At 35.8% G+C, this 27,452-nt stretch overlaps 1 protein-coding gene across 1 annotated transcript in view; it reads left to right on the top strand.

Annotated features, from left to right (window-relative positions):
- Positions 1 to 22,484, top strand: part of col13a1 (collagen, type XIII, alpha 1) — an 81,028-nt gene extending 58,544 nt beyond the window's left edge. The window contains exons 20-44 of the mRNA XM_053502569.1: positions 681 to 707; positions 2,090 to 2,134; positions 4,219 to 4,263; positions 6,279 to 6,314; positions 6,414 to 6,458; positions 7,130 to 7,207; positions 7,290 to 7,316; positions 7,407 to 7,442; positions 7,540 to 7,596; positions 7,702 to 7,725; positions 8,143 to 8,187; positions 8,360 to 8,404; positions 8,520 to 8,654; positions 9,000 to 9,071; positions 9,220 to 9,264; positions 9,458 to 9,508; positions 10,317 to 10,343; positions 10,450 to 10,536; positions 12,084 to 12,119; positions 13,356 to 13,409; positions 13,542 to 13,595; positions 13,805 to 13,840; positions 17,712 to 17,798; positions 20,233 to 20,271; positions 22,406 to 22,484. Coding sequence (XP_053358544.1) covers positions 681 to 707; positions 2,090 to 2,134; positions 4,219 to 4,263; positions 6,279 to 6,314; positions 6,414 to 6,458; positions 7,130 to 7,207; positions 7,290 to 7,316; positions 7,407 to 7,442; positions 7,540 to 7,596; positions 7,702 to 7,725; positions 8,143 to 8,187; positions 8,360 to 8,404; positions 8,520 to 8,654; positions 9,000 to 9,071; positions 9,220 to 9,264; positions 9,458 to 9,508; positions 10,317 to 10,343; positions 10,450 to 10,536; positions 12,084 to 12,119; positions 13,356 to 13,409; positions 13,542 to 13,595; positions 13,805 to 13,840; positions 17,712 to 17,798; positions 20,233 to 20,271; positions 22,406 to 22,438 — 1,266 coding nt within the window. The 3' untranslated portion in view covers positions 22,439 to 22,484. The remainder of the gene's footprint in view (positions 1 to 680; positions 708 to 2,089; positions 2,135 to 4,218; positions 4,264 to 6,278; positions 6,315 to 6,413; positions 6,459 to 7,129; positions 7,208 to 7,289; positions 7,317 to 7,406; positions 7,443 to 7,539; positions 7,597 to 7,701; positions 7,726 to 8,142; positions 8,188 to 8,359; positions 8,405 to 8,519; positions 8,655 to 8,999; positions 9,072 to 9,219; positions 9,265 to 9,457; positions 9,509 to 10,316; positions 10,344 to 10,449; positions 10,537 to 12,083; positions 12,120 to 13,355; positions 13,410 to 13,541; positions 13,596 to 13,804; positions 13,841 to 17,711; positions 17,799 to 20,232; positions 20,272 to 22,405) is intronic.
- The last annotated feature ends 4,968 nt before the right edge of the window (positions 22,485 to 27,452 follow it).

Below are 27,452 nucleotides of genomic sequence, written 5' to 3'. Positions count from 1 at the left end.
TTTCTTACATTCTCTTTTCCTGTACACATGCTCAGCACTTTGTTAAGTCAGTTCTGACAAGTGTATGATTGACATTTTTATCAGGACTGCTCACCCTAGCTCAAACTGCCAACGGTTTTATTATTTGAATATAAATGAACTTTACCGTGGAATAGATCAAATGCATCCTACTGTGCAACCTCAATTTTGAACTCTGAATCAACCTGCTACTCCATTCCCTCAATATCGAGCCTTGTAAACTTTAGATGTCTTTCACAGACATGGATATTTTCCCATGCACCCATCCAAATAAGATCTTGAGCCAGGTTATGAGTAATCATTTTATATGGGGCACAGTAGATTTTAGGGAAAACACATTGTTAAGAAATGTTTTTTAACCCAAGTTGAATGTAACCATTCAGAGAGTAAGTTATTAGTTTGGACATGGACCATGCCTCTAGGTAGCTAATGTAAGACACTAGTCTTTAAATTAGCTGATGTGCACCTTAATGCGCATTGTTATGAAGATAGATTAATTATTGCATCTTCTACATGACACAAAAGACCTTGCGTACCTGAGGTCAAGTCAACTGCATTTAAAAGGAAGAAGAACAACATTAAAAAACAGATAGAAATAAGAAAGAAACAGCTATTTATGTCGTAGTGCATGGCTAATGTTCTTCTGGTGTTTCTTATCTTAGGGATCCAAAGGAGATCAAGGACATAAGGTAAGACAACTGTGGTTTTGTTTTTGGCAAATTTTCAAATTCTAGACGTCATCTGAGGGGTTGCACTGAATTTGCACCTGTAATGCAATGCAGCCTTCTCTCCCTGTATTTGTTTAATATTCTAAATATCTGTCTCTGTAAGTGGACATTGACTACATAAAGGTTGTTTTTTTGTGTGTGTTCTGGCTGTCTGAAAGTTACTTTGTCGCTTAAGTTCTGTTTTATGAATCCCCCTCACACAGCTATTTTCATTTGTACTACTCCACAATATTTTTAAACCTTGTTTTTTTGTTTTTTTTTTTTGCTTCTTTTTCCTGAAAAATAAGCACATTAGTACAGTAATTTATACCTCAGCACCCTTGCCAGGCATTTACAAATGGGATCCTTATTTCCCTTGCAAGCTTCTTATCTGACCATGCTTTTGCATTCACAGGAAAACAAAAACCCTCCTACACATTTGAGGGTTTTTTTGTTGCATTTTCTTGGATTCTAGTCCTAATGCACACATCAAGTCTTAACCAGATGTCTTATGAAATTTTCCGGGAAAAAAAAAAAGTATTGCACCTCCTAGTGGTATCTGCAATTGTATCTGTTAGAAAAAACATTATTTGTTCATTCTCAATAATGTACTTGTATTCAGTTACACTTCTATTGAATTGATTTGATTGTAAAAATCATTTTGCTCTTCATTGCAAGTAAAAACAATGCAGAAAAGTAAGCACAAGTAGTGCAGCATGTTTGGACTAGTATCAGCTTACTTTATAGTGACATGAAGAGTAGGTTTAAACATTTGCCTTAGTGATGTCACTTGACTCTTTATAGACCCAGTAAACAGCCAGTAGAAACCAGGGAGTATCCTATCTGTCTAACTAGCTGCTGTGAATATTGTCTTTTGGAGCCGACAGTGCTACAGGACTTCCAATGGAATATACTGTATCAGTTGGTACTGTCAGCCCCAAATAAACCTTGGGCTCTTGTAAGGGACCACCTGAGACCAATTGCCAAATATTAGAACCACATTTCAGTAAAGTAGATGGAGCTACCACCTTTTTTAGTGGGATTAACAGAATGTTCATTTTCAAGTCCCGTCTCTTTACACAGAGGAGAGAAACATGCTCAGGCTCCTAGGACCACCCATTGGGTTCCTGATGGTTAGATTAAACACTCTTTTTACAGTGCTCTCTACTTTTTTTCTAATTTGTAACACACAATTTTTTCTATTTGTGCTCTCAAACAAAAAGATCAAAGCCTTTGTTTGTCCTATGCTTCTACTTTGCTTTTGTGTGTGTGTGTGTGTGTGTGTGTGTGTGTGTGTGTGTGTGTCCATACAGTATGTGTGTGTACTGTTCTGCTAAAGATGTTTCCATCTGCATGATGTGTAGGGAGAGGAGGGGAGGATAGGTGTTGCAGGAGAGAAAGGAGAGAAGGTATCCTCTCAGTAATTTCACCTTTGTGTGGATCTCAGCATTGCATGGTTTGACCCATGATTCTAAAAGCATGAATAATCCATAATGTGGAGAATCATTCTTATCATCATTGTTACTATGAATTTAAAAGCAAACCTTAATCAAAGATGCTAAAATAGTGTCAAAATGGCATATTCAACAGTGATTATCTTGACCCACTGCATCTATAAATGATCAACTTTGCATGTTACTTGCTTGAGGCCATCACATTAACTCAGTTGTGTCAAAGCGATGCCTTGCCAAAAGAAACAGAACAAAAGCCTTTTCACGAAAAAAGAAGCTCCTGAAGACGTATCTGATCCCCAGGGGTCTGATGTTTAGTCCACATAGTCCTGTCTGTCTTCACTCATATTCTCGCCACAAAAATACACTGCCCTATTTAGCTCGCTAGACATGTTGCCATGACTGTAACGTGCGCTGGTTACCGTCATGTGTCAGACTCTAGTGAAAGAAATGTAATCCAGTTACTACATCATAAATTACACTGTGTCACCACTCCAGTTGTTCTGCAGGCTAGACTATCTGCAGGAGATAGCGAGGTGATGACCACAACCTCTGAATTACAGTCATCCACTTCAACAGCTGAGAATGGGACAGTCTGAATCTTTTTGATCTCTATTTAATGAGATGAAAGAGAGCAGACTCACTTCATTATACACTCCCCCACACTTGCAGGAAAACTCTTTATGGGATTCTGCCAGCAGGTGGCCTTGAGTAAGTAAAGTTTGAGACCTCAGTAATATCACTCAAAAATGGAAAGGATTTTAAGATAGACATTTCTAATTGCCGCTAAAAGGAAAAAAGAAGTTTTTCTTCTCATTGTCCTTTTCCTGAGAAAAATGTGCACCAGTTAGAAACCAGTTGAAACTAATGCGAGTAAAACCACATATGCTTAATTTGTAGTTATCATTTACAACATACTTTCTAACCTTAGGCACTATACATTTTCTCATCCCTTGTATTATGTTTTTTGCTCAACCTATTCTCAGTGGCTCCTAAACTTTCAGCCACCTTTTTATGAACCTTCTAGTACACTAGTAACTATAACACGAGGAGCTCCTTTTGCAGTTATTTGGAGCATTAATAATTTGCTATTTCTGTAGTGGCTCAATTCTTCTAATAAAATAAATCTACATCTCTGATGTATGGCTTTACTGTAAGTGTAGTCTTTTGTAAGAGTAGATTGTTGATCTCTTCACACTCCCACAATTCCACAGTGTTCCAAAGACCTCGCCCACATCCTTTTGCTGTAGACAGCGTGATAAATCGTGTGTGGACTGCTTCTGTCCACACACTGCATACTGAACCGATCAACCATCCACAAGGGATGAAGAAATAATGATAAAGGATGGAGAAGATGTCAAGATCGGTGTGAGTTGAGAATAAAAGAAAAGGATGAAAGAGACCCAAGACTTCCTCCCTCACTGGAAATACTGAAGGCTGCAAGCATTATAGCATCTTTCTGTTTTCCAGACGCATTAAGCCATAGTACTCACATGTGCAGCCCTTACTAGAACTTTAGAGACTTATATATATATATATATATATACACCATATCCACTGCACACTGTGTGTAAAGTGTATGCCACCAGATTACTCTGGCTGGGTTAGGACTGGCTGGTGGTCATGACAGGCAGCTGAGCATGTTGCACTCGTGTCTCCAGTCCAAAGCCCCTCTTGAGTTCTTGAGATAATTAGTGCACTCTCATGCCGCATATCGCTTGACAATGCATGGCCCTTCCAAGATAGACTACTGCACCTGTTAGGGGCTCATAAAATCCAAAGGAGGGGAGTGTGTGTGGTCATAGAGAGGATCCACTGTCCTTTTAACTCTGCACATGGTGCCTGGGGTCTGCCTTTCTACATTTGACACATATGTATTCTGTGGAAGCTTTTGAATTCCTAGAACATTTTATTGAGGATACACAACTTAGTAACTGCACTGACATTTTGGTTGCACGTCTACAATGCCTGTTCAAGTCAGCTGGAATTTTGGATGTATTATGAGCCTTTTAAAAGAAGGAAAATTGATGCCACTTTTCTAGGGTGAGAGAGGGATGCCTGGGATGCCTGGAAAACAAGGAGTGAAGGTAGTGTGCAGCAAATATGCCGTGGTCATAGAGTACAAAAGCTTGTTCTGCTTTTTGGTTGCTACTTTTCTTTACTTGCCTTGGCTATTCATGCACATTTCGATGTTAAAGTTGAGCCAAACCATAAATCCTGCAGTACTCACCCAGCATGCTTTATGAGAAAGATTTCCTTAGTGGAAATATTCAACAAGATCTGAGTGATCACACAGCTACGAATAATCTAAAAGCACGAAATTAATGCCAATAACATCAGAAGGGGACAGTTTATTCAATTAGTTGTTTGATTAATAAATTAAGACAGATGCTGTATCTACTCATGAATGTATTATATGTGTGTCTTTTTAAAAAGTATTGGAACTGCAAAAGATGGATTGGGCATAACCAATACAACAAATAGGTCCAACAGAAATCAAAGGAAATACTGGTATACAAACAATGAGATACCACGCAGGGGTAGCTCAGTGGGTAGGTTATGGATCAGAAGGTCACAAGTTCAAACCCCAGCAACACCAAGTTGCCACTGTTGGGCCCATGAGCAGAGCCCTTAGATTCTCAGATGTATAGTTGTCTGAGTGGAGTCGCTCTGGATAAAGGTGCCTGCCAAATGTCATGTAAAATTCTATGACAGTCAATATCATCAATTTATGGCAAAAAATATTGTAAGAGCTATAAAGCAAACTCAAACAACAGCCAGCATTACCACCAGCCAACATCAAAGGACCGGGTAAAGGGATCACAATCCACCATTAAAAGATGACTTTGAGTGCCGATATATAGAAGCCATGCCACAATATGCCATCATGCCACAAAATGCAAAGCATTCCTCAGCAAGAAAAATTTAAATGCCTAATTTGTAAATAAAGTTTTGGAACCAAGTTTAACCTCTACCAAACTAACGAAAAGGTCAAAGCATACAGAACGCTGATCATGATTTACAATATGCCAGCAAACAAGTACTGTATAGCCGAGGTTACCGTATGTGATGATTTGGGCTTGCATGAATGTTTCTGGACCAGGCTCTCTAATCTTTGTTGACAATGTAACTCATAATGGTAGCCGTAGACTGAACGTAGAAGTCTACAGAAACATTCTGTCTGCCAAATTCTAGAGAAATGCATATGGTCTATTTGGAAAGAACTTTATCAAACAGCAAGAAAATTACCCAATAGAAATTGCCAACACAATGAAGGAGTTCTTCAGGGGGAAAAATTGAGTTGCATTTCATGTGTTGAAAAGGAGACTGAAAGGAGAAATTCCTCAAAGCAAACAACAAGTAAAAAGAGGTGCATTACAAAAATGCCTGAAAAATCATCACAAAAAAGAATGAAACAGTTTGGTAATGTCAATGGGTTGCCGACAGTGGATTCACATCTAGATATGATTATCAGGAAGTGAAAGCTATCATCTCATACGTATTTATCTTTTGGTCTCAGAACTAAATGGCTTCAGTATGTAGCAAACCAAAAGAATTGGCCTTGCTGTTCCAGTACATTTAAAGGACTATAGAATAATTTCATTTACTTTATTTGTGGCTTAGTGGTTTTGAGGAATGATAGAGCATGTACTGTAGAAGAGTGGCAGTGACTAACTACAAGTCTTTGCTGTCTTAACTGTGTCTGGATTTCAATCCCTTGATTTTTGCTCATTAGTTTGAGTCAAATGTTAAGTAAATGCATATCACGTGTCCTTTACCATGAATAACAGCTCATTGTGGCTCTGCCAGTGATTAGCTTTGGATGACTGGACCACACACCAGATGTTCCAAATATTAGCACTAGAGCATGTTCTCCAGGAATTGTGATAGGACTAGTGATGTCTGTGATGTTTTAAATTAGTTAATGCTAATTTATGCTGATTCAATGTATAGGCTTTTAAATGTAAACAAATATTTTAATAATACTCATGAATTCTGGCATGAGTTTGTTGAGTTTTAGATGTTAGGATCTTTTTCTATTTCCTTACTATTACTATCTCCTTTTTTTTTTGTCTTTGACTGTGCTGCTTATTCGCTTCAGGGAAATCTTGGTTTTCCAGGGGCTCCTGGATTAAAGGTAAAGGTCTGAGAAATACAGACAGTGACATTAGACCACAAGTCTCAATGTCTTAGTGATATGAAAGACAAACGGTGTGTTTTCTATCACTGCATAAAGGGTCAGACAGGTATTTCCGGTATACCCGGGAAACGAGGCTATAAGGTAAGCCTATAATGGGAAAAGTGCATGAACCTCATTCACAATTAGTGTCATGTTTTGTGCACCCCATGCTAATCTGGTCCTTGGTTCATTGTTTAAAACAAATAGAAATTTGTGTTACTGACTGAGAGACATTTTTTCATAATGGTGTTTCTTACTTTTATGATTTTGTTTTGTTCTTGTATGTCTGCGCATAAAAGTGCAGTGTGTGTGATATGCTGACCTGACCTTGTGCTGTGATTTCATTACAATTTTAGTATCTAATTCTGTAATTTAATCTATATGTTCTCTTGGAAGATATTTAACAGTGTTTAAAAGTATTATTGCAATAGGCTGCCCATCATCCCATCGAGATTTAGCCCCCAGCTTGTTCACAAAGTTACAGGCTCTGTATCTAATCTGACTTTCACAATCATATTTAAAATGAAATAAATAACATGGGCATGTTTGGTCATTGTGTTTTATTACTAATTATGTAAAGCCTGAAATTTACAGTGATAACATTTGCAAATGAATGAATGTAATACAGTAATACTTAGTGAACAGTACTGTATGATGATGTGCCAAGCCTTTGGTGTCAGTGACTATGTCATGCTGTAAATAATTGGTCTGGCTGGAACTGGAACTGGAACTGGAATAACCAGTTTTTGTCATTTATCTCTCCTTTATTGCAGGGTGAAAAGGGGGAACCAAGCTCTTCGGGTGTTGGCATTAAAGGAGAACCTGGAGTGCCGGGAATGCCTGGATCCAAGGTGCAGCATTTTAAGCATGGCCAACTTGTCTGAGATCAATCATGGTTATCAACTGTTAACATTTTGATGTATTATATTACAGGGTGAAAAAGGTGATCAAGGCATTAAGGTTAGTAGTGTCTCAACTACTGTACAATAACAAGGCACTTTAGTGTTATACTTTGGTTTTAGGGTAAGAATTTTGTCTGTCTGTCTGTAGGGTGAAACAGGAACTGAAGGCCAACCTGGACCAAGAGTAAGTTTTAACTCAAATCATTTGAATTTAGAAATTCAAATACATTACATTTTATATGAACAGACTTAGATATTTGTATTTTTTTTTTTCAAATCAGGGTCCTCCAGGTGCAACAGGGGAACCAGGAAAAATGTTGATCAACAACAACGAGAATGTATGTTATCTTTAATGTTATGTTATTGTGTCAATAAAAACTATTCATTTGTGAAAGAGCAATTTTATACACATGATTTGTTTAAATAAACTGTTTTTTCCCCAGGATATTCGAAATGTGCATTTAATGGTAAGTATTTACTATGTAAAAGAAAATGCCTATGTATATAGTTCTGGATAAAATAAAAGAACACTGATGCAAAATTATAATTTCTTCAGGTTTTACTATTTATGGTTGTGTTTGGTACAAAAACAGTTTTGTTTTATTTTATAAACTTACAACAACAACTTAAACAACAACAACACATAAACTAAGAAAAGATGTGCTTGTGTTGGAATAGTTGCAACAGACACTATAATGGAGTGACTGCCATACATGTAGGGATGCTCATTTAAGAAAAAACAGTGGTCTCTTATTTTCCTCCTGAACTTTTTAGATTTGTAATCCTTCTTTTCCCAGATATATATTTTTTAGAAAAAATTCTATGAGTTAGTTAACTTAAATAATAATGCATAGTCAAGTAATTGTTCATGTGTTCAACTACAGGGCCCACCTGGTCTACCAGGGCCTCCCGGGTTACCTGGATCCAAGGTACTGGATTTTTCGATATATATTATTATTATTATTTATTTTTTTTTTGCATTTTTATCTGTCTCAATATTACAGTTTTTATGCATTTTAATGACAATTCAGTTAATAATTAGTAATAATCTTTTTAAACTTTAATTTATTAACATTTTATTAACTATGCTTTTGTTCTTAGGGTGAAGTTGGACTGCCTGGGCCTCCTGGTCTTGATGGCGAAAAGGTGAAATGCCATCTCTTTTGCAATTAAAAATTTTAAGTATGCCATGATGATTGGTTTGGTTGTTAAGGCGATTTATTTAAGTGAATTACTGATATCGAACAATCACATGTCTCAGGGTCCTCGGGGAAAACCAGGAGAGCCTGGACCCGCTGGCCCATCTGGACCTGAAGGGCCACGAGGAGAGGGAGGAATTATGGGCTTACCAGGCCCTAAAGGGGATAAAGGAGACATGGGTCCGTCTGGTTCACCTGTGAGTGTTTAAGGAAACTGATTTCAAACTTTTTAGCTGGCACTATCCGAAAGTACATTTTCATCTAATCTGTGAATATGATCTTAGTTCTTTAACATCTGCCAGACCAATGTGGCAGTTAAACTGTGGATCATGATTAAGCTGAATAGTAGAATCGTACATGTCATTACTATAAGAGATTTAGTTTAAGTGTGTGGGCAGCATTGCGTCCAGGTGTCATGAATGTGAACGTTCATATTTCAAATTCGCATCCGAAATATGACTGAAGAATGTCAATTGATTGGACCAAACATTCCTTCTTGGCAGTACTTAACCATTATTTCCTCATTTCTTTCCAATCTGTAGGGTTTAGATGGCCCTACTGGTGAAAAAGGGGCTCAAGGGGCTCCTGGCCCCATTGGATTACCAGGCTCAATGGTACGCAATGGTGCCCCTGTTGGATTGATGCTATTAATCCATAGGCGTCAGATGCAGTAGAATCAGAATGCGGTGGTTTTGTTGCTCTTCGATTATGTAATTAGATATGAATGATAGAGTGGTAAAAATGTTTTACACTGTTCTTTAGGGTCAGAAAGGTGAAGCAGGAGAGAATGGAGAAAAAGGAGACCAGGTAAATGTTTATGTTTAATTTGAGGGATCAAAAAAACGTTAAAAATGACCTGTGACAAACAGACAGGACAATTTAGCTGCATTTACTTCCTATATATCTACTTCCTAGATCTCTCTTTTAATGGTTCTTAATTGGACGAAATAGACAGATTATTATTAATATAATAATATTCTTTATTCTCTATTTTACTTAGTTCTATGGCCCACCAGGACCTCCAGGACCTGCAGGACCCGTGGGGCCGATGGTAAGGATGATATATTCTTTTTGTAATGACTTTGCCAGATGATTTAACAAAGTATTGTTTTATTGAATTGCCAGGTTATCCAACACAGTGCCATGACCAACTACAAGTTAATCAGTGTAGAGACATTTTGCACATATTCAGAACAGTTAAACCCATTTAAAGTGAATTTTTCAAGGCTGTCTTAAACCAAAGTTGATAAGTACATTACCATAGGTCTTGGTCATTATAAATAATTCTGCTTGGGACACAGCAACCGTGAATTGTGTCACCCGGAAAGCAAGAACTCTATCGGAGTCCAATCAGATCATACTCTCACAGAGTCCAATCAGATTTGGCAGCCGTTCACTTTTTGGCACAACAGCAAGGAAATTTTGCAGGAACTAACTCTATTTAGCTCAGTGAGACAGCAGAAGCTTAATATGAGTCTGTGCTGAGCTTTGGAATACGTTGTATTCGTGTTCTGGGTGACAAACTTCATGGTCGGTGTGCAAAATAAGAACGTTTATAACAACCAAGACCTATTCTACTGTACTGTATTTGTATCCACCTCAATGTTTAGTCCAAACCATCCCTTTAATCTAAGTGTGAGGAAAATGAATGACAGACATAACACTGTACAGTATAAATATGACAAACATTTGACCCACTTTTTATTAAAATCTGTTAGTCTTTTAATTACCTTTATTCAAGCTGCAAAACATTTTACCTTAGCACTGCAATGTGCATTTACATTTTACTATTTTTTATCATGTATTATTTATTTGTAATTAAAAACACAGCTCAAATATGCATTATTTTTCATTTACAGGGACCTCCGGGATTGTCAGGGCCAAAGGTGAGGATGTTGCTTCACTGCAGTAATTGACCAGTGTCACAGTTTTTTTTATAATACAACTCATAGTCCATAGGAAGTTAATTTATTTTGTGGTGGTCTTTGTCAGGGGGAGCCAGGTTTTGGTATAAGAGGAGAGAAAGGATCACCTGGACAGAAAGGAGATAAAGGCGACAGGGGTCATCTTGGACTACCAGTAAGTACCTTCCTACACTACTTTTGAATATTAAGTGTTTATATTCCCCTCAGACTAAATATCTTTAAAAGGTAGTATTTGAATGTGAGTATCAAAATAATGCTAACATTTTTCTTTCAGTTAACTCTCTTTAGGAACAAAGAACATGTTGTGTGTTAGATATGGGTTTAAAAATACGCTATGAAATGACTAATGTAATATTGCTGCTTTCTGTAGCGTTAAGACTGGGCTTCTCTGGCTGATGGCTTATTGAGTGCCATGGTGTCAAGTTGCATGAAGCAGTGAATGTCCTTGTGTACAGAAAGTGCATGGAACAGATAGATAGTTAGCAGAGAGGCCAGACTGTCAAATATAATTATCCTAAATTTTAGATATAAAATTTGACAGAGCAAATTCAGTCCTATTCTCACTACTAGTATTTTTTTTCTTGACTAAATAGGTATATATTTTTGAGTTATTGCAAAATAATTTAAGTGCAGTCATTAACTTATAACTAATATAGCACTTTTGTATTATGCTTTATGTATTTTGAGTTATAGTAATATAGATGTACTGATTTATCTTACTACTATTCTTATAAGAGAATTTCCAGGAACGTGGCCCATTATTTCCTTGCATCAACTAGTATGATGGAGTGCAAGAACATTTCACAATATTTTGTGTAATTTACTCAGGGTTTCTTTTTTCACTTTATTATTATTATTATTATTATTATTTCTTTGATTTGTTAAATGGCATGCAGTCAGTGGTGTCCATTATGAACGTCAAATGAATTTTTCCTAACTTTTGGTGTCTTTATGGTGTCAGTCAGAAACTTGTTCTAGTCACCCAATCAGTAGCACAATAACTCCTTTTGCACTTAACCAAAGTTTCATCTTACTGTAAAGCTTCAGGGAATTTCGAACATTTTGAAGAAATCAGGTCATATAGATGCAAACTATTTTTAGAATATTGTCTGTGTCATAAGAAAACCTTTTAGGCACTATAATACACTCAACATAATTTCAGCTTCCTATTACGTTGTGTGAATGTTTATTGCCTAAATTATACAGAAACCAGATCCCCTGATTATGAAATATGTTCTCTTCATACTCCATTGGTTTATATGCAGGAGGAAAAAAGAAACTTTACATTAACATTAGCACAGATCTGTTTCTCCTCTTGTGAACTAAGGTTTTCTTATGATAGGGACAATGCATGGATCAGTTTGTTCCTGAATCTCAAACACTTTTCCACCAGACTGAGTAATGATACACCCCAATCTTGCAGCCATCATCTAAAAATGTAGTCAAGTGCATCAAAGCACTTGGTCAGGTTACATCTACCTAAAAGAAAATAACTTACACTGACGTGGAAAGTTAAAAGGAGTTACTGTCTACTTCTCACATCATCAGCCACACTGTCACTCCTCCATCAAAGCTATTTTAATGCCACACGAATCACTGCTTTACTCACCCCACACTCCCCTCCCCACCCCCCACCCCCCATCCCATCCCCACCATCTTTGTCTCTCCCCTCCACTCTCTAACTGTTTACACACTGTCCAGGGAGCTCATGGTTTAGATGGCAAGCCTGGTCCAGTGGTGAGTGGCACAAGACCCATTCCCCTCACCCTGTCTCCTCTCATCTCCCTTCTTCTCCCACTATCTTTTTGCTTCCACAGCCTGCCTGCCACACATCTGTGTTTGTCTGCTTGCCTCTTCTTCTTTGCTTGTTTTTGTCTTTCATATTTTCCCTACTGTCTGTTGGCTAATGTCTTTGTTTAGAGGCTGGATTGGCACAGGGATGGCTTTTGATATTACATTATCCCTGAACTTATTTGTCTGTAACCTCTTGCTCCTTCCAGAACACAGAACATGCCACACAGTTTACTGCTTGTTAGCATTGAGTTGAGTACAACTTCAACGGCCCATATCATGTCATAGCATACCATAAATAGTCTCTTGCCTTTCCAGCCTGCCGTTCCAGCCTACCATATCCAATATTTAAAGATGGCTGATCGACGACTTTATTTTCTAAAACAAAAGTAACTTTAACCTTATATATCAGGAGAGCATGCTTGGATGTTGTTGCATGTTGTATGATTACAGTATGGCATATCCTGCACATGACTGAATATACTGCAGGAAAGCAAAAAGTCTAACTCCTTTCTTTTCATTCCTGTCCAAGTTATAAAATCAGAGTTGAAGATGGATTTATAATATAATTTTTATAGCTCAATAATCTTTAGAATGCTTAGTCTAATAGCACTCCAGTGGATAGTGAGGCATGACATGGCCTGACAGTTTATTCATAATTCAACCATTTGGTAATCTACAAAAAGCCATTCCATAGTGTTTCTTTGAGAAGAACTATTTAAATTAGCATTATTGTGCTCTCATGTCATACTGGAGTTACGGAAATTATCAAATGATGGCTTGGAGATTCTTTTCTGAGCTGTTTCTCTTGTTGAACTGGGAAATAAGCTGTTTTAATAGAAGCATGTACAGTAAAGCTCAGAAAATTTTTATTTATTATATAATAATAATCTAGTTCCCAGCTGGTAATTTTAAGTTTAAAGATGACATGAAAGCTTTTCAAGATAGAATCTCACCATAATTCTTACACTATGTGGAAGCAATATGAATTAATCTCATTTACCTAAAAAATAGATATAGTCAGCACCGAGAAGAAAAAATAGTAGTGGATAAAAGTGCATTGTCAACTCTGAAATGCTTGTTGCTCTACTGGTACTTTCTCTTCCTTCATGACTATGGCACTCAGAGCTCTTACTTTTGTTAAAGACTGAATTGTCTAAATATTTGCCTTTTCCTCCAAAGGGTCTTATAGGGCCGCCTGGTATACCTGGACCAGCAGGACCAAAAGGAGAGCGGGTGAGATATGTTTTCATCTTTGGTGACAGGCTGCATCTGTATTACATTAAGTTCATAAGAAATCATGATATTATTTACAATCATATTCTGTCAAATTGTTCATGTGTTATTTATCTCATATTCCTTGTGTAGGGTGAGAAAGGAGAAATGGGAGTAGCAGGACCAAGAGGGCCTCAAGGCATCCCTGTAAGTACTGTACATTTGTACACAGGTACAAGTAAGACTGTGATTTTGAAATTATGGCATTAAGCCACCAAGATTGGCTGTAAATTTTGCTGGAATAATAGGCATATATTACAAGTAATATCCATTTTCCTGTGAAATGGATTTTAGACATAAATAAATATAAGCATTTCATTTTGCATTAATTTCCCGTTTTTCCCACACTTTATTAGGGCTTAGTAGGACCACCAGGACTAAAAGGAAACCGGGTAAGTTTTGATGCTGTTGCATCTGAATTAGATATTGATAAATATATAAACAGATTAAAAATATATTAATAGGGATGTTTTTCTGTTTTTTTTTTTTTTTTTTATCCACTGTAGGATGTATTGAGAGCACAGTTGGGCTTAATATTAGCATATAGATTTTATTTAGATTAGCAAGACAACGTTGTGTACAAAATCAATATGTGTTGTAGTATTGTAATCTTTATAAGTCATGCTGTGTATTTTACTTTACTACAAGACAGTTATGAATATTGATGTTTTTTAAATGGCCCTTTCTTCTGTTAGTTGGGTTATTTTATTTTGCAGGTTCTTTTTACATGTACAGCTATACTACATGATGATTATGCAAATATATCAAATTAAAGTAGATTATAAAATAGAACAGTGGAAAATGCAAAATAAAAGACATGCAATTGGCTTTAACAGGAAAAATCTATGTCATCTCACATTGCATTATGGGATTGACTTTAGTTGTAAACAGCTGGCTTTCTGAAGAGGGAACACATTAACAGCTAGTGACATCAACAGCTAGTGACCTTCATTGTGCAGATCTCTTCCTCTCCCTCAAAAGAGGCGCTACATGTTTGTAGTGCTACATAGCGCTAATTTTTCAGAAATATAACAATGTCCATCTGTACAGATGGTAACCTGATAAAGAACAGGACAGTTTAAAAGAGGCGGCTGGTTTAAAAGGGTATAAATACAGTATCAACGTCAAACATAATCAAATCAGCTCCTCATTTCCTTTAAGGACTTGTCTGTTCCTATTTGTTGGGAAGAAATTTTCTTTTTTCTTTTAGAAGAATTAAGTAGCTTTGGTAGAATTAGAAGGGTTAAATAATCTAGGTCTGCAAAACAAGTTGTATGAATGAGGCAACGTGTTGGCTTTGTGTCTGAGCTTAAACTAGGTCATTTTATATGGTAAAGTTAGCACATTTTTGGACCAAAGTAGTTTTGCAAATCAGGATCTGCCTTGTTGCATCGCTCAACTGCATTCATACAGATGCTGTCACTTCTGTTCAATGAATTGCTACTGGGTAAACAAAAGTAGATAAATCGGCACACTGTCACCTAAATTAATAATACTGTAAAGATGCTGTTGAAAGTTGCTACAAAGCCTATTATTTATTTGATGTTGATGTTGCTTAACATAAAAGATTAAGCTCTCAAGATACAAAATCCAAATATACACATAGACCTACAGTATAAATATTACTTAAATAGCAATAATATACAAGACTGTGCAAAAGGCATTTTGAAATTATACATTAATTCATGTACAAGTATTGTTAAAATAAGTAAACCATAATTATTTAAGCAAAATCTAGGAATTTGCCATGACAATCCTCTGCTTTGAAAGTTCTGCAGTTCTGCAGTTCTGCTTTTAGAAGTCTGCAGTTTTATAGCTTTCAATAAGCTTTTTCAAGCATCTAGGCACCATTCATTCGTGAACTTTATTTGCCCCTAGTGCTTCTTTATATTAAAAAAGGGTGTCTAGGACTAAGAGTACTGTATAATCATTTCCACATAAATATTCTCACTTTATATTAGGAATGCTGCCTGTATAGCATGAAATAATAGCTCACATGTAAAAAGGTCCTGCAAAATAAAAGTTTTTTTATCATATCTAGAAGATATGTGTTTTTATCTCATACATATTTTCATATTTCATTCTTGCCACAATACATGTGCATCTCCTTCCCATTAACACTAATTTGTCATTGCTTGAATACCTCCCAATTTAAAAGATTGTCGATGTTTTCTCCCAGGTTCTCCTTTACAAATAGTCAGAAATTGTATGTAGGTAGGTAGGTAACGTAGGTAGATTTTACAGATGAGAATGTTAGTGACTCCAAATTAGGTGAGTTAAATTAGGAGTCCCAAAATGTATTTGACTTACAAAAGATTACTTGATTAATGTCAGTTTAGTTGAAGTAGCTGAGGAGGATCTACAGGAGTCAGTATTGTTTTACTGTTTTCCTCCTTTGTCTTCCTCTCTTTTTCTGCAGGTCTTCCTCTCCCCTTTTCCTCCCCTGCACTTTGGCCTGTGAACCGTGGCTCTTGTCCTCTCTGTCCCTCTCTCCCTTCCTGGCCTCCTTCTGATCCTCTAATGTTCTAGTCTGGGTTACTACTCCTCCTTACTCCTCCTGCCTTCCTCCACTTACCTTCCTGACAGCTAGCCTGTAATTTCCTCTGCCTCTGATAGCGTGCACAGTTCTCAAAAATCTTAATCTCATGTATGCCTACAGCTAAGAATTTAAGAGGCATCGCAATGGACTTAAGCCACAAACAAGAGAATTTTCTAAAATGCTAAAAAGCCATGCTGTACATAAAACAAAAAGAAAAAAGAAAAAGCTACGTACATAGTTAGCAAAAAATCTAAACAATGCATGCATATATGCAGTATTTTTGCCCTTAATCAAGTGCTTGGCGTATTTAAAAAATAAATTATTGCAACAATAAATCTGCAACATAATATTGCAACATAAATCAGTTTTTTTTTTAGCAAATAGCCTAATAAGACACCTTCATAGTAAAATGAGCATTAGGCAATATGAACAAACTCTTATTTTTTATTTACATACTGTACTGTATATAGCTGTTTTTAGCATGAGAACTGTGCACTCTGTTCAGATGCAGTTTCTAAGCCATTAAGTCCCAAATTCCTAGAAACTCTCAAAAGCCTTAGACTTGGTGTGCAGCCATTAAGGTTAAAATTCCTTATTCAATATTTGTTTCACAGAAGATAACTGAATGAAACTAAAATTTATTTAAGTTGTTTATTTAAGTTGTTATTACCTAGTTTATTTTTTCTATTAATCGAATGAGAATTGCCATGTTTAGGCAACAAATTAAAGGGAAAACTGTGGCTTTGTTATGCCACGGAGACACATTGCTGTCATGGTTTGGGCCCCATTGTTTTCCTAGAAGGAAAAATCACAGCAGATCAGTAAAAGCTGATTGCGATCTGTGCCTTAGAATATATATATACAATATATTTATATATTATATCTCTTGTATATAAATATAAAAGAGAAATATACATATGTCCAGATGTATTTCAATATTTCTAGAAATGGCCTGTAGTATAAACTAGAAAGACATTTTCCCAACCAACAGATTATGATGAGACCTCCTCTCATCCCACACTATACGTACTGAAGTATAAAAATAATGGACATAGCAATTTATACAAATTATATACAATCATATTTGTATCACTAATGTAACAACTTGTTCAGATTATGAACCCAGTAATGTGTGCATAGAAATACAATATGTTTTGTAGAGCTGCTCTCCATCTAGTGGACAAAACTATTAATTGTTTATCAAATAATGGTAATTGAGTTTGATGGTTGAGTATGACCGTTAGTAATTGAAATGTTGACTGTAAGAATAATGTAAAAGCTTGTTAATTACTTGGTTATAAGGTCATGGGTTTACAGGATTTCTTACAGCCATTGAGGACAATTTAATATGGGCTAGAAAACATCCTGACAAACTGATTGGCCAAGTTCCAATATATATTATAAAAAAAACTTAGGTGCTTCAGTTGGAATAAAGAGTCAAACCTGAGATGTAGCTCTGCTGCAATTGTAATACTGTACAGTACATGTCAATTCTGTACTCTGTGGTGGCTGACTGTATTTTTAGGCTACAAAAAAGGTTTTGCACACCAACAGCTTTGGCTGATATCCCTCTTTCCTAACTCTTCCACTCATACTAAAATCCCTTTCTTAATTTTTATTGAGAATAAAATGATATACACTAGTGATGATGATTTTTCAAAATAATTTCTGTTTCAGTTTAAAGGGAGGACTAAAATCTGTCTTTTTAAATACATTGTTTGCAGGGGGAGAGGGGCAAGAGAGGCAACAGGGGGGCCAAAGGGGATAAGGGAGACCAAGGAGCCCCAGGATTAGATGCCCCTTGTCCTTTGGTATGTTCTTCGTTTAGTGTGCCACATCAAGGCTTAACGTGCCAAAGGCAGTTGGGCTCAACAGAGTCCCAGGAGCCATTGGCATGATCTTAGGCATTGGTGTGATATTAACTTATTAACAAATACTCAAAGGGGTTCTGGTTCTAAATTTGAATTTCAATATTGCCAAAATCATACTTTATTTTAGGAAGGCAAGTTATTAACTTCAACACTATGCACTAAAACGGAATGTAGAATCATAAAGGATGTCCTTGAGCAGGGACCAGAACCTTCTCTGGGTTTTTTCCATTTTCAGGGTTGACAGGAAGGAGACGCACTGCTGAATTCGCTGAGTGAAAAACATTATCTCAAGTCAAGAATTCTCTAGGGTCTTTTCCTGAGAGTTTCAGGATAGTTTGCATTACTCAGACTGGCCTGACCTAGAGGTTATTCAGTGGCCTCTAAAGTTATCGTGGTGTACCAGGATGTTGATGTGGTTAATTTCATGAACAGGGTTTCCGAGGCTTTAAAGGGGAGAAAGGTGAACCAGGCTTGCCAGGCCTGGATGGGTTGGATGCCCCTTGCCCTGTGGTATGGTGCTCTCTCTCGCTCCCTCTCTCTTGCTCTTATCCTATGACTGTTTTTCTTTGCTCTTGCATGCTTACTTGTTTGACAAATATCTCTGTAGCTTCCTTTTATGCTTCACTTGATACATAACTTTAGATTTAACAACATCTAACACACACACAAGCACAGTAAAATGCCATAGTAAAAGTGAAGTGATTTTCAGCCCCACTTCTGGAGACCCATTGTCTTGCACAGCACATATTATACACTTACACAGATCAGTTATACAACTACAAACCTAATATTGTCTACATTTCTAAAAAAAAAAACAGCCCTGTCCCTTAGGGCATCAGGACCTTAGGTCTCAAATCAAGACCTTTGTTCCAGTTGAGTGTAATGGTAGGAAATCAGGACACTGCATGACTAAACACTAAAGAGACTTTCATTACATAATATATAAAGCTAACTACCTTTCATTAAACCTGATATGTATCCTAATATGTTACTAATGTAGATATCATGTAACGGTTGATAAAGAGTTTTTACTAGTAATAAATACTTTCATAAAAATCCCTTTTCTAAATTACTTTCTAAATTTATGTATGAATGCATGGCGAATATACTGTATTTTGGACTAATATCGAAAGAGTTCTCTTTTACTAATGAGTAACAATTCTTCCTGCACTAACACCTACACGGGAAAAAAATTTAGTCTGGCACCCCTAAGAAACTATTTAACAAAATATATATGACAAAGATTGTCTTATTACAAGCATGCACTGTTGAAAAATTACTAAAAAGGTTAAAGGTTAATATATAATTTTAAGTAAGCAATAAAGCTTTGCTATGCTTTTTTATTGTAATAAAATCAATGGCAGCCTGGGGAGATTATTTTTCAGTAACAGCTCATTCCAAAGTGTATTATTTAATCAAGTTGAGAATTTAACAGTGCTGTGGTATAAACAACTGTTCATGTGAAGATTGTTTACATTAAAATATCCTGCAAAATGACAGTTCAATGGAAAGTGGTTGCTTTTACTGTTACATGTGCATCCAGTAGGCACATCTACCTTGTAGCTACACTCATTGTCCCAATACCTGATCAGATTTATTAACCATACAGGTGCGTTTTTGTAGGTGTTCAATTACTCCGTTACCATAGCCCATTTGTGCTATGCCAGTTTTCTTCTTATACCCCATGAGTCAGTGAAAACAGATCATCCATAAGTAGATATTCTTATTCTTAATATAGCGGAGAATTGCAGGAGGGATGGCATAATGTCTCTTCCATCAGTTAGTGCGACACTATCCGATCCCAGTTATCCGTGAGCACATACAATGATGGTCAAAAGCATTAAGACAACTTATATAACAGTTAGTTCCGACCAAGCAATCTGGTTGGACGAGAGGCCTTCCACAAGTTTATTCTGAAGCGGTGCAGGTTAAAATATAAAGAGAAACTTACAATATTTTCAGTACTGTTAAATGATAAATGATGTTTGTGGAATAGGTGGATAAAGAGTGATATCACACTCAAAGACTGCGCCCTTATGTCCAGGAGTATGGTAAACTCTCTTGTGTAATATTGCTTAAATATACAATTTATTAAAATTCTGCATGTGCAAAAAAACAGTTAATGTCACTAATCTCCCAGAAGAGTTGTGCGAATTAGAATCAGCTGCTTTAGTTAATACCAAATGTGGAAGAAAATGAGGGAAAAGTTACCCTCATCAGTGAAATGTGTGTCCTGTTGGTAAAGTGAGGCTACTGTAATAAAATGACATAAAGGTGTAGCTGCATTGTAGTTGTACGTAATAAACTAGCAAACATTTCTTTAGGTTTATATTCTTAGATTTTTAATGTTTTTTTTTTTTTTTACCTTCCTCAGGGTGATGATGGTCTACCAGTACCAGGATGTTGGAATAAAGTAAGCAGCTTTAGATCTGATCTATTATTTTGCAATTAGTGTAGCATTGTGCATCTTTTTTTACCCGTTACTAACACAGACATTGCTGTAATGCAATGGTTCTCAAATTGAAGTCCAGGGACACCTGTAAGTGTATCAGTCTTTTTTTTCCCTAAAAGGTCTCTAAGTAATGTCAAGTCAGTCCTTAAATAGTATGTTTGAGTCCAGTCAAACGATATTGGCCTGCAAAATACCATATGACTTGAATATTACTTAACTCTTGTGAAATAATGAGCCTAATATTTAAAAAGTTTACAGAATAATGTTCAGAAAATGGAGTCTTGAAATAAATTTAAGGGGGCCCTGGCTAAAAAACCTTTGAGAACCAGGGCTAAAACAAACTTGCTTAAGACTTTATATACTATATATATATTTCTGTTACTTTTTTTATTAATGTAAAATGACCTAACACTAATGATATGTTATACATAAAAACCTCTGTGTGCCCCATGCATGAAATAACAGGTGCTTTTTGTGTTTCTTGTTTTGCAGTGACATTAATTCCGGATTTTTGTGTTTGATTGTACATAGAATATTTATTTTTGTACTGTTTGCTTTGTTATATGTTGGGGAAAAATATTGAAAAACCTAAAAATAGTGGCAGGATGTTTGTACAGATTTATTTTTATTATTGTTTATTTTTTAATACTGGCAATATTTTTATGTAACGGATTTTATACTGTGCCTATGCATTATGCAAAAATATTTTGATAAGGAGGACGTATACTGAGGCAGCATATGCATGATATTTGTGCATTATGTTAACTGACTTGTGACTATTAACTTATTGTATAATGATGTTTGATTAACTGTAACAGACCATGCTGCACTAGTCAGTGGAGCTGGATTTTTTTAAATGGCCTTACGTGAGAAAACCCCTCATTTCTGAGATTAAAATGGACACCAAAATTTGTATAGCACTGACCACCATTGTAAACTGTAATGTTTTTTAAAAAATGAGCTTGGGACATATAACCGAACTATGATGTGGCACTGAGATTTAATTAGTTCATTACTATACTTTAATGCATGAATTATTAACATATATGGTCAGTACATGTTTTAATCTCAATTTTAAGAGGGTGTTCCTTGATAAAAGAAAAAAAAAACTTTTAAAAAGTCCAAAGTTGACAAATTCAGTAATTCTTGGGCAGCTTTAGAAGATCCTCTCTCTCTGTGCAGGGTGCCTTATTTTTATTTTTTGCCTTAACAGGCCATACCTAGCAATTACAGTTCAGACATTATTTTAAGCAGCTACTACTTCTTTTTTTTAGCCATGTGTTTTTTTTTTTGAGTAGTGCCATATTATTTACCTGACTAATCTTTATGAAGACTTTTTAAAATAAATTTATACCATATGTACAGTATATTGCTGCTCAATGACAAGCAAGCTGCGGCATTTGCTATTATACTTTTACGCCTTATTGTACCTCATCTGACAAGCTGAAATCCGGATGAAGGCAAACCCAAAACAATATACACCCTTTACACTTTCCACGGAATTCAGTCATATCAGGAGGAGCCCAAGCTAATGTTTGTTCATTTGTTTTAAAGTGTTGGTTTGTGTGTGTTGAAGGAGTGATTAACTTGATTCTTGTGTTTAATTGCTGCTGCTTACTATGAAAAGCATTTTTTTGAGATTGACTGAAGCTTTAATCACGCCCAGCTTTAGTAAACCTGTCATCAGGATGTAATACCTCAGATGGTGCTGCCATGCTCTTACATACTGTATAGGAGTTAGAGATATATCAAGGATAATGTAAAAAAGAAACGTTAGATGGACATTAAATGCAAATAAAACATAGTTAAACTATTATCTCTTTAAGCCATTCTTAATTGCTTAAAAAATAAAAGTCTTGCCCAGAGTTACTGAAATAATTTTTGCTGTCTTGCTTTGATGAAAAGTGCATATTAATTTTACCAGCATGTAGAACAATGACACCTTGTGTCCTATAACTTCTTGTGATTGTAATTGTTCTAACTTGCAACTGGTGATATAAAAGTGTGATTTTATCCATTTAAGTGTGGTATGTTTAGACAACAATCATATCTGTAAACATCTGGAACATCAGCATTGTGTTTGTTTTATTGAAAGGGTCAGAATCCTTTCCAGCTGGCTAAGAAGTAACAACAAACTGAGACCCACCGCTTCTTGGTGAGGTTTCATACTAAGCTATATAAAGAAACTTGAAGAGGAGATCTTTGAGTTTAGACCTGCCGTGGCTTTTCCATGGATGTTCATGAGAGTTAAAGCGCACGTTGTGTTCCTGGGAGGCTCCACAGGGTGGCATAGGTGAACACCCTTCTCTTCGCTAGGACTACATGAGCAATTTTCATCTTGACATTTTTTCTGCGGAGGGCTTCACCAGAGAAACTGCCATAACAAAACAAAGGTGTATCATTGCTCCAAATTTTATAGATATTTCTTTCTTTTTATCATGTTCACTATGTGAAAATGAGCATTTTGTTACTGTTACTTTTTTATTATTATTTGACACCAGTAACTGTGATTTGAGGATTCAGCGCAGCTCACTGAACATGTCATCTCGGTGGTCATGTGTTTCCAGACTAACAAGCAAAAAAAAAAAAAAAAAACTTTAATGATTCCTGATTTTCTTCTTTCACTGCCTTTTCTCAGCCTGAGAGTGACAGGAAGTGTACAGAACCATGCTGTATGTACCTTCACTCACAGAGAGACAGCTCAATTCATATGACATGTTTAAAAATGTATTTATTTATATAAACTGTTTCATAGGACAGCAGCCAGATATCCAGATACCACAATATAAAAAATACTTGCAGCTGTTTAAAATACCTTTATAACTTCCTATTAACATTTATATTATCCTGTAATTGTCATTTTCTTGCCATTACAAAGGCTTGGAAATTGATGTTCTGTAAATGAAGATGACAGATTAAATCATAGTTGCTTGAGCCCAAACCTTTTTAAGTACAGCATGTTTGTATGCTAGGCAGCTAAACTTTATTGACTGCATTTTGAATAATATTTGACCTGTCTATAAAACACCTTTTTTTTTCATTCATTTTTCTTTTATCAAAATGGTCACATGAAGTTGGACTGAGTGCTTCGTTGTGTGATTCAATTTTCAAATATTTACTTTATACAGGCCAAAAATTGCTTTATAAATTCCCATTTAATGTCTGGGATTAATGTTATTCTAATTAAAGGCAAATGTAATACATGCCGTACACACAGTAACAGTATTGCCCCGGTACATGATGCCACGAAAAACCTTACTAAAATATTTTAAAATTTACCAGTAATGTTAACTGGTTTCATGTGTCAAAGTTAAAGAGGTGTTTTATTAACACTCCTGTTTATGTGGATAGCCTAATGCACAGAAGCATTCCTGATGTCATACTGTATTTACCGCTGTTGTCAGCCTACATCCACATTTTCTGCCTGTTATCAACTACATTTGCTTGTAAAATGATTAATTTTCGTCTTGCATAATGTTCTGGTAACATCTGTATACAGTATGCTGTTTGCACCACAATAGCAAAATAATTCTAAACTGCCGGAATGACTTTTTTTAAACATATATTTTTTTTTCAAGCTTGTAACCTGTAATTTTAGGATTTCAAGACAATTGTCCTCAGTCTAAAATACAAAGACTTCAATCAACATCATTAGAAAATTAGACTTCTTTGTAAATCACCAAAAGCTATGGAACATGAGGCATATTGATTATCTTTGCATGCAAAAAGAACTACAGCTTAGAAATACTAAAACACTCAAACAGTATTAGTTTTGCAAAAACTTGACCTGCTTCAGATATATTCCTACCAAATAGTGTACAACTCTCTATTTCATTATTATTTACAACTATTTAACATATTGGATTAAACATTTTATGCAACAAATGCAATCATGTACTGCTTCACATTGATTATTTAACAAACTTACAGTTGAAACCATCCAGATCCACAGAAGCATATGTTATGAAGTATTTTATTTTATATTCATATCATACTGAGGTATTTTTCGATTGATGTACTGTGTGATTTGACTGTTTGTACTTTGTGATTCGTCTTTTAAGCAGAACATTTCCCTAATCTGTACTATGTCTTGATGCTGTATCCTGTCCTTTGTACAGTGTACTCTTACTATGATGTGTAAAATAGATTACTAATAAGTGTGATTCAAATGTAAACATATTTAAAACTGGTAGCAGGTCAGTTATGGTACCTGATTTTTTTTTCAACTTAAATACAGTAAAATCAATTAACTTAATGACTGCATTAGTTTTAGCTGCACATCAACCCTGTACATTTTAGTCTATATGAAATCACACAAGCTTGAAAGACCAGTTACACAGGCAAAGTCAATTCTTTATGTATTTAGCACCAATGTTTCATGTACTCTGCCATGACATTTACAAAATTATTTAATAAGTGCCAGTGATATTCTTTATAAAATACTATGTGTTAAAGGTCACGCAGCATTTATAGTGGCCATTTCATTTTGTGTTTTTATCTATTTATATATAGTATAAAGTATTGCTTTTGTATAAAAACTGATTTCCTAGCTAATCCCAGCCTGCATGGCTGTAACTTCATGTGGAGAACAGTAAACTCCTTAAAGGGTTTTTTTCTTTCTTTTTTTTTTCTTTACATAAAGCTCTTAATTTGCAGATTTGGATGCCAGTTTATGCTCAGTTCATTCTGACTTTTGATCTACAGTACAGATCTCACCTTTAGCTTTCTCCTGTTCTCAAAGTTCTGTTCTATGTGTTCTATAGTCAGTTCATGACATTACTTGGTTTTGCAGCTAATGCAGCATGCACACTTGGAGATTGCTTATTGAAGTTGTCTGTTTTTTTTGGTTAGCAAAGTTCAAATACATACACACAAAAAATGGATACAAGGGCATTTTAACACAGCGATGCATTTCAAGGTAACATGACAACAAGAACATTCTCTTGCATGTTTAATATTGTTTTATGCATTAAGTTGTATTAATCTACAATCTCAGTAGTCTAGCAAATATAGGACAATCTTTTTGCTTTGTGGATTTTTTTTTTCTTGAAAAAACTGAGATGTAATGATTTGTTACTGTTATTACAACAGATCCATTGTATGCCATTCTAAACACATAATACATAAATATTTATTTGTATTTTTAAACATATAGCTAACCTGATTTTCAAATCAAACATTTACCATCTGTAGCACAATAATGACAATGTCGCTCAATAAATCATTGAGTCAGAAATCATGCTTGATGTTGACTATTAACTAGATTTTTTTCTCTAACAAAATGTGAGATAATTGTCAGTTTTGATTTGCTCAGACCTAAAGGCTAAGTTTTTGTCTACAATATGTATCACAGCTAGCTGGAACCTGAACTTTTAAGCTCTACTGTAGTAGTTTAAACAACTAGTTTAGTTGTTTTAGTCACCATGGAGGATGCACTTTTTATGAATGCAGCAGCTATCGTTAATTGCTGAAACCCAGAAACAATATTGGGATTGAAAGTTGAATAGCAACTCTCATTCTCCACATTTCTCTTCTCATTTCTCTGTGTTCTCTGTCATAGCATACATTTTTCTTTTTTTTTCTTTTTTTTCCCTTAGAGAACAAAAAAAGCTTAAAGAAAAGTTTTGTTTTGGTTCAATTCAAATCATTGGTTACTGTAAATTTCTTTCGATTCACTAGTTAACATAATTACATTTGGAGGATCAAGCTTTTGGGATAAAATTGATTATCATAATCACCATAATGAATGTCCATTAAAGTTACTTGTGAAAGTAACATAAGACATATTTAATCATCTTACAGTTATGATTACCGCTGGAGACATGGGGTTACCATGAGCAGACACTTCCATCCACAACAAAAACCAGATCAATAAGGATCACTCAGCATGTTTAGTGTCTCTTTAAAGCTTGATTAAGTGCTAGCATATGGCTTGAAGTTGCAGATGAGTGAAGTCTACTTACTGTATACGAGGGGTGCATCTTACGGTATACTGGTCGTCCTCAGTATACCGTGTACAATTTCTGGGGGCCAGACACACTGAAAAAAAGAAGAAAAAAAAGAAATAAGAAAAAATAAGCCTATTCCCTACTATCCATTTACATACAGGAACTAATTTTAAATGTGGCACTGTAAGATTAAGTTTAGAGACACAAGAACTACCCAGTTGGCACACATGCTACAGTGCCTTGAAAAACAATGTATGTACTGTAAAACTGTATTCATATGAATTGAACTTTTCAACGTTTTGCCATGTTACAACCACAACGTTAACATATTTTATTGGGATTTTATGTGATAGACCAACACAAAATGGCACATAATTGTGAAGTGGAAGCAAAATTATTTATTACATTTTTTACACATACATTTCTGAAAAGTGTGGCATGCATTTCTATTCGGCCCCTCTGAGTCAAAACGTTGTAAAATTACCTTTTGCTGCAATTCCAGCTGCAAGTCTTTTGGGTTTTGTCTCTACCACCTTTGCACATCTAGAGAGTGAAATTTCTGCCCATTCGTCTTTGCAAAACAGCTCTGTCAAATTGGATGGAGAGCGTCTGTAAACAGGAATTGTCAAGTCTTCCCAAAGATTCTTAACTGGATTTAGGTCTGGACCATTCTAATACTTTACATGAATTATTTGATCTAAACCATTCCATTGTTGCTCTGGCTGTACTGTACGTTTAGGGTCGTTTTCTTGCTGGAAGGTGACTCTTCCCTGCTAAAGAACAGCATTCCCATAATATAATACTGCTTTCACCATGTTTTACACTGGGGATAGTGGGTTCAGGGTGATGTGCAGTGTTGCATTCAGGCCAAAAAGTTCAATTTTGCTCTCACATGACCAGAGCATCTTCTTCCACATGTTTGCTGTGTCCCTCACATGGCAGGTCACAAACTGCAAATGGGATTCTTATGGCTTTCTTTCAACGATGGCTTTCTTCTTGGCACTCTTCCATAAAGGCCAGATTTGTGAAGTGCACGGCTAATACTCGTCCTGTGTTTCCCATGGCTCTCTTGGCTGCTTCTCCAAATAATACTCTCCTTGCCCAGACTGTCAGTTTAAGTGGACAGCCACTATGCTTTTAAACATTTTTTTTTCTTTCAAATATGCCTGGAAACTGACCCTTTAAGCTCCACTG

The sequence above is a fragment of the Clarias gariepinus genome, chromosome 8, assembly GCF_024256425.1.
Source record: "Clarias gariepinus isolate MV-2021 ecotype Netherlands chromosome 8, CGAR_prim_01v2, whole genome shotgun sequence".
NCBI lineage: Eukaryota > Metazoa > Chordata > Actinopteri > Siluriformes > Clariidae > Clarias > Clarias gariepinus.
This window is presented reverse-complemented; position numbering and strand designations above follow the sequence as displayed.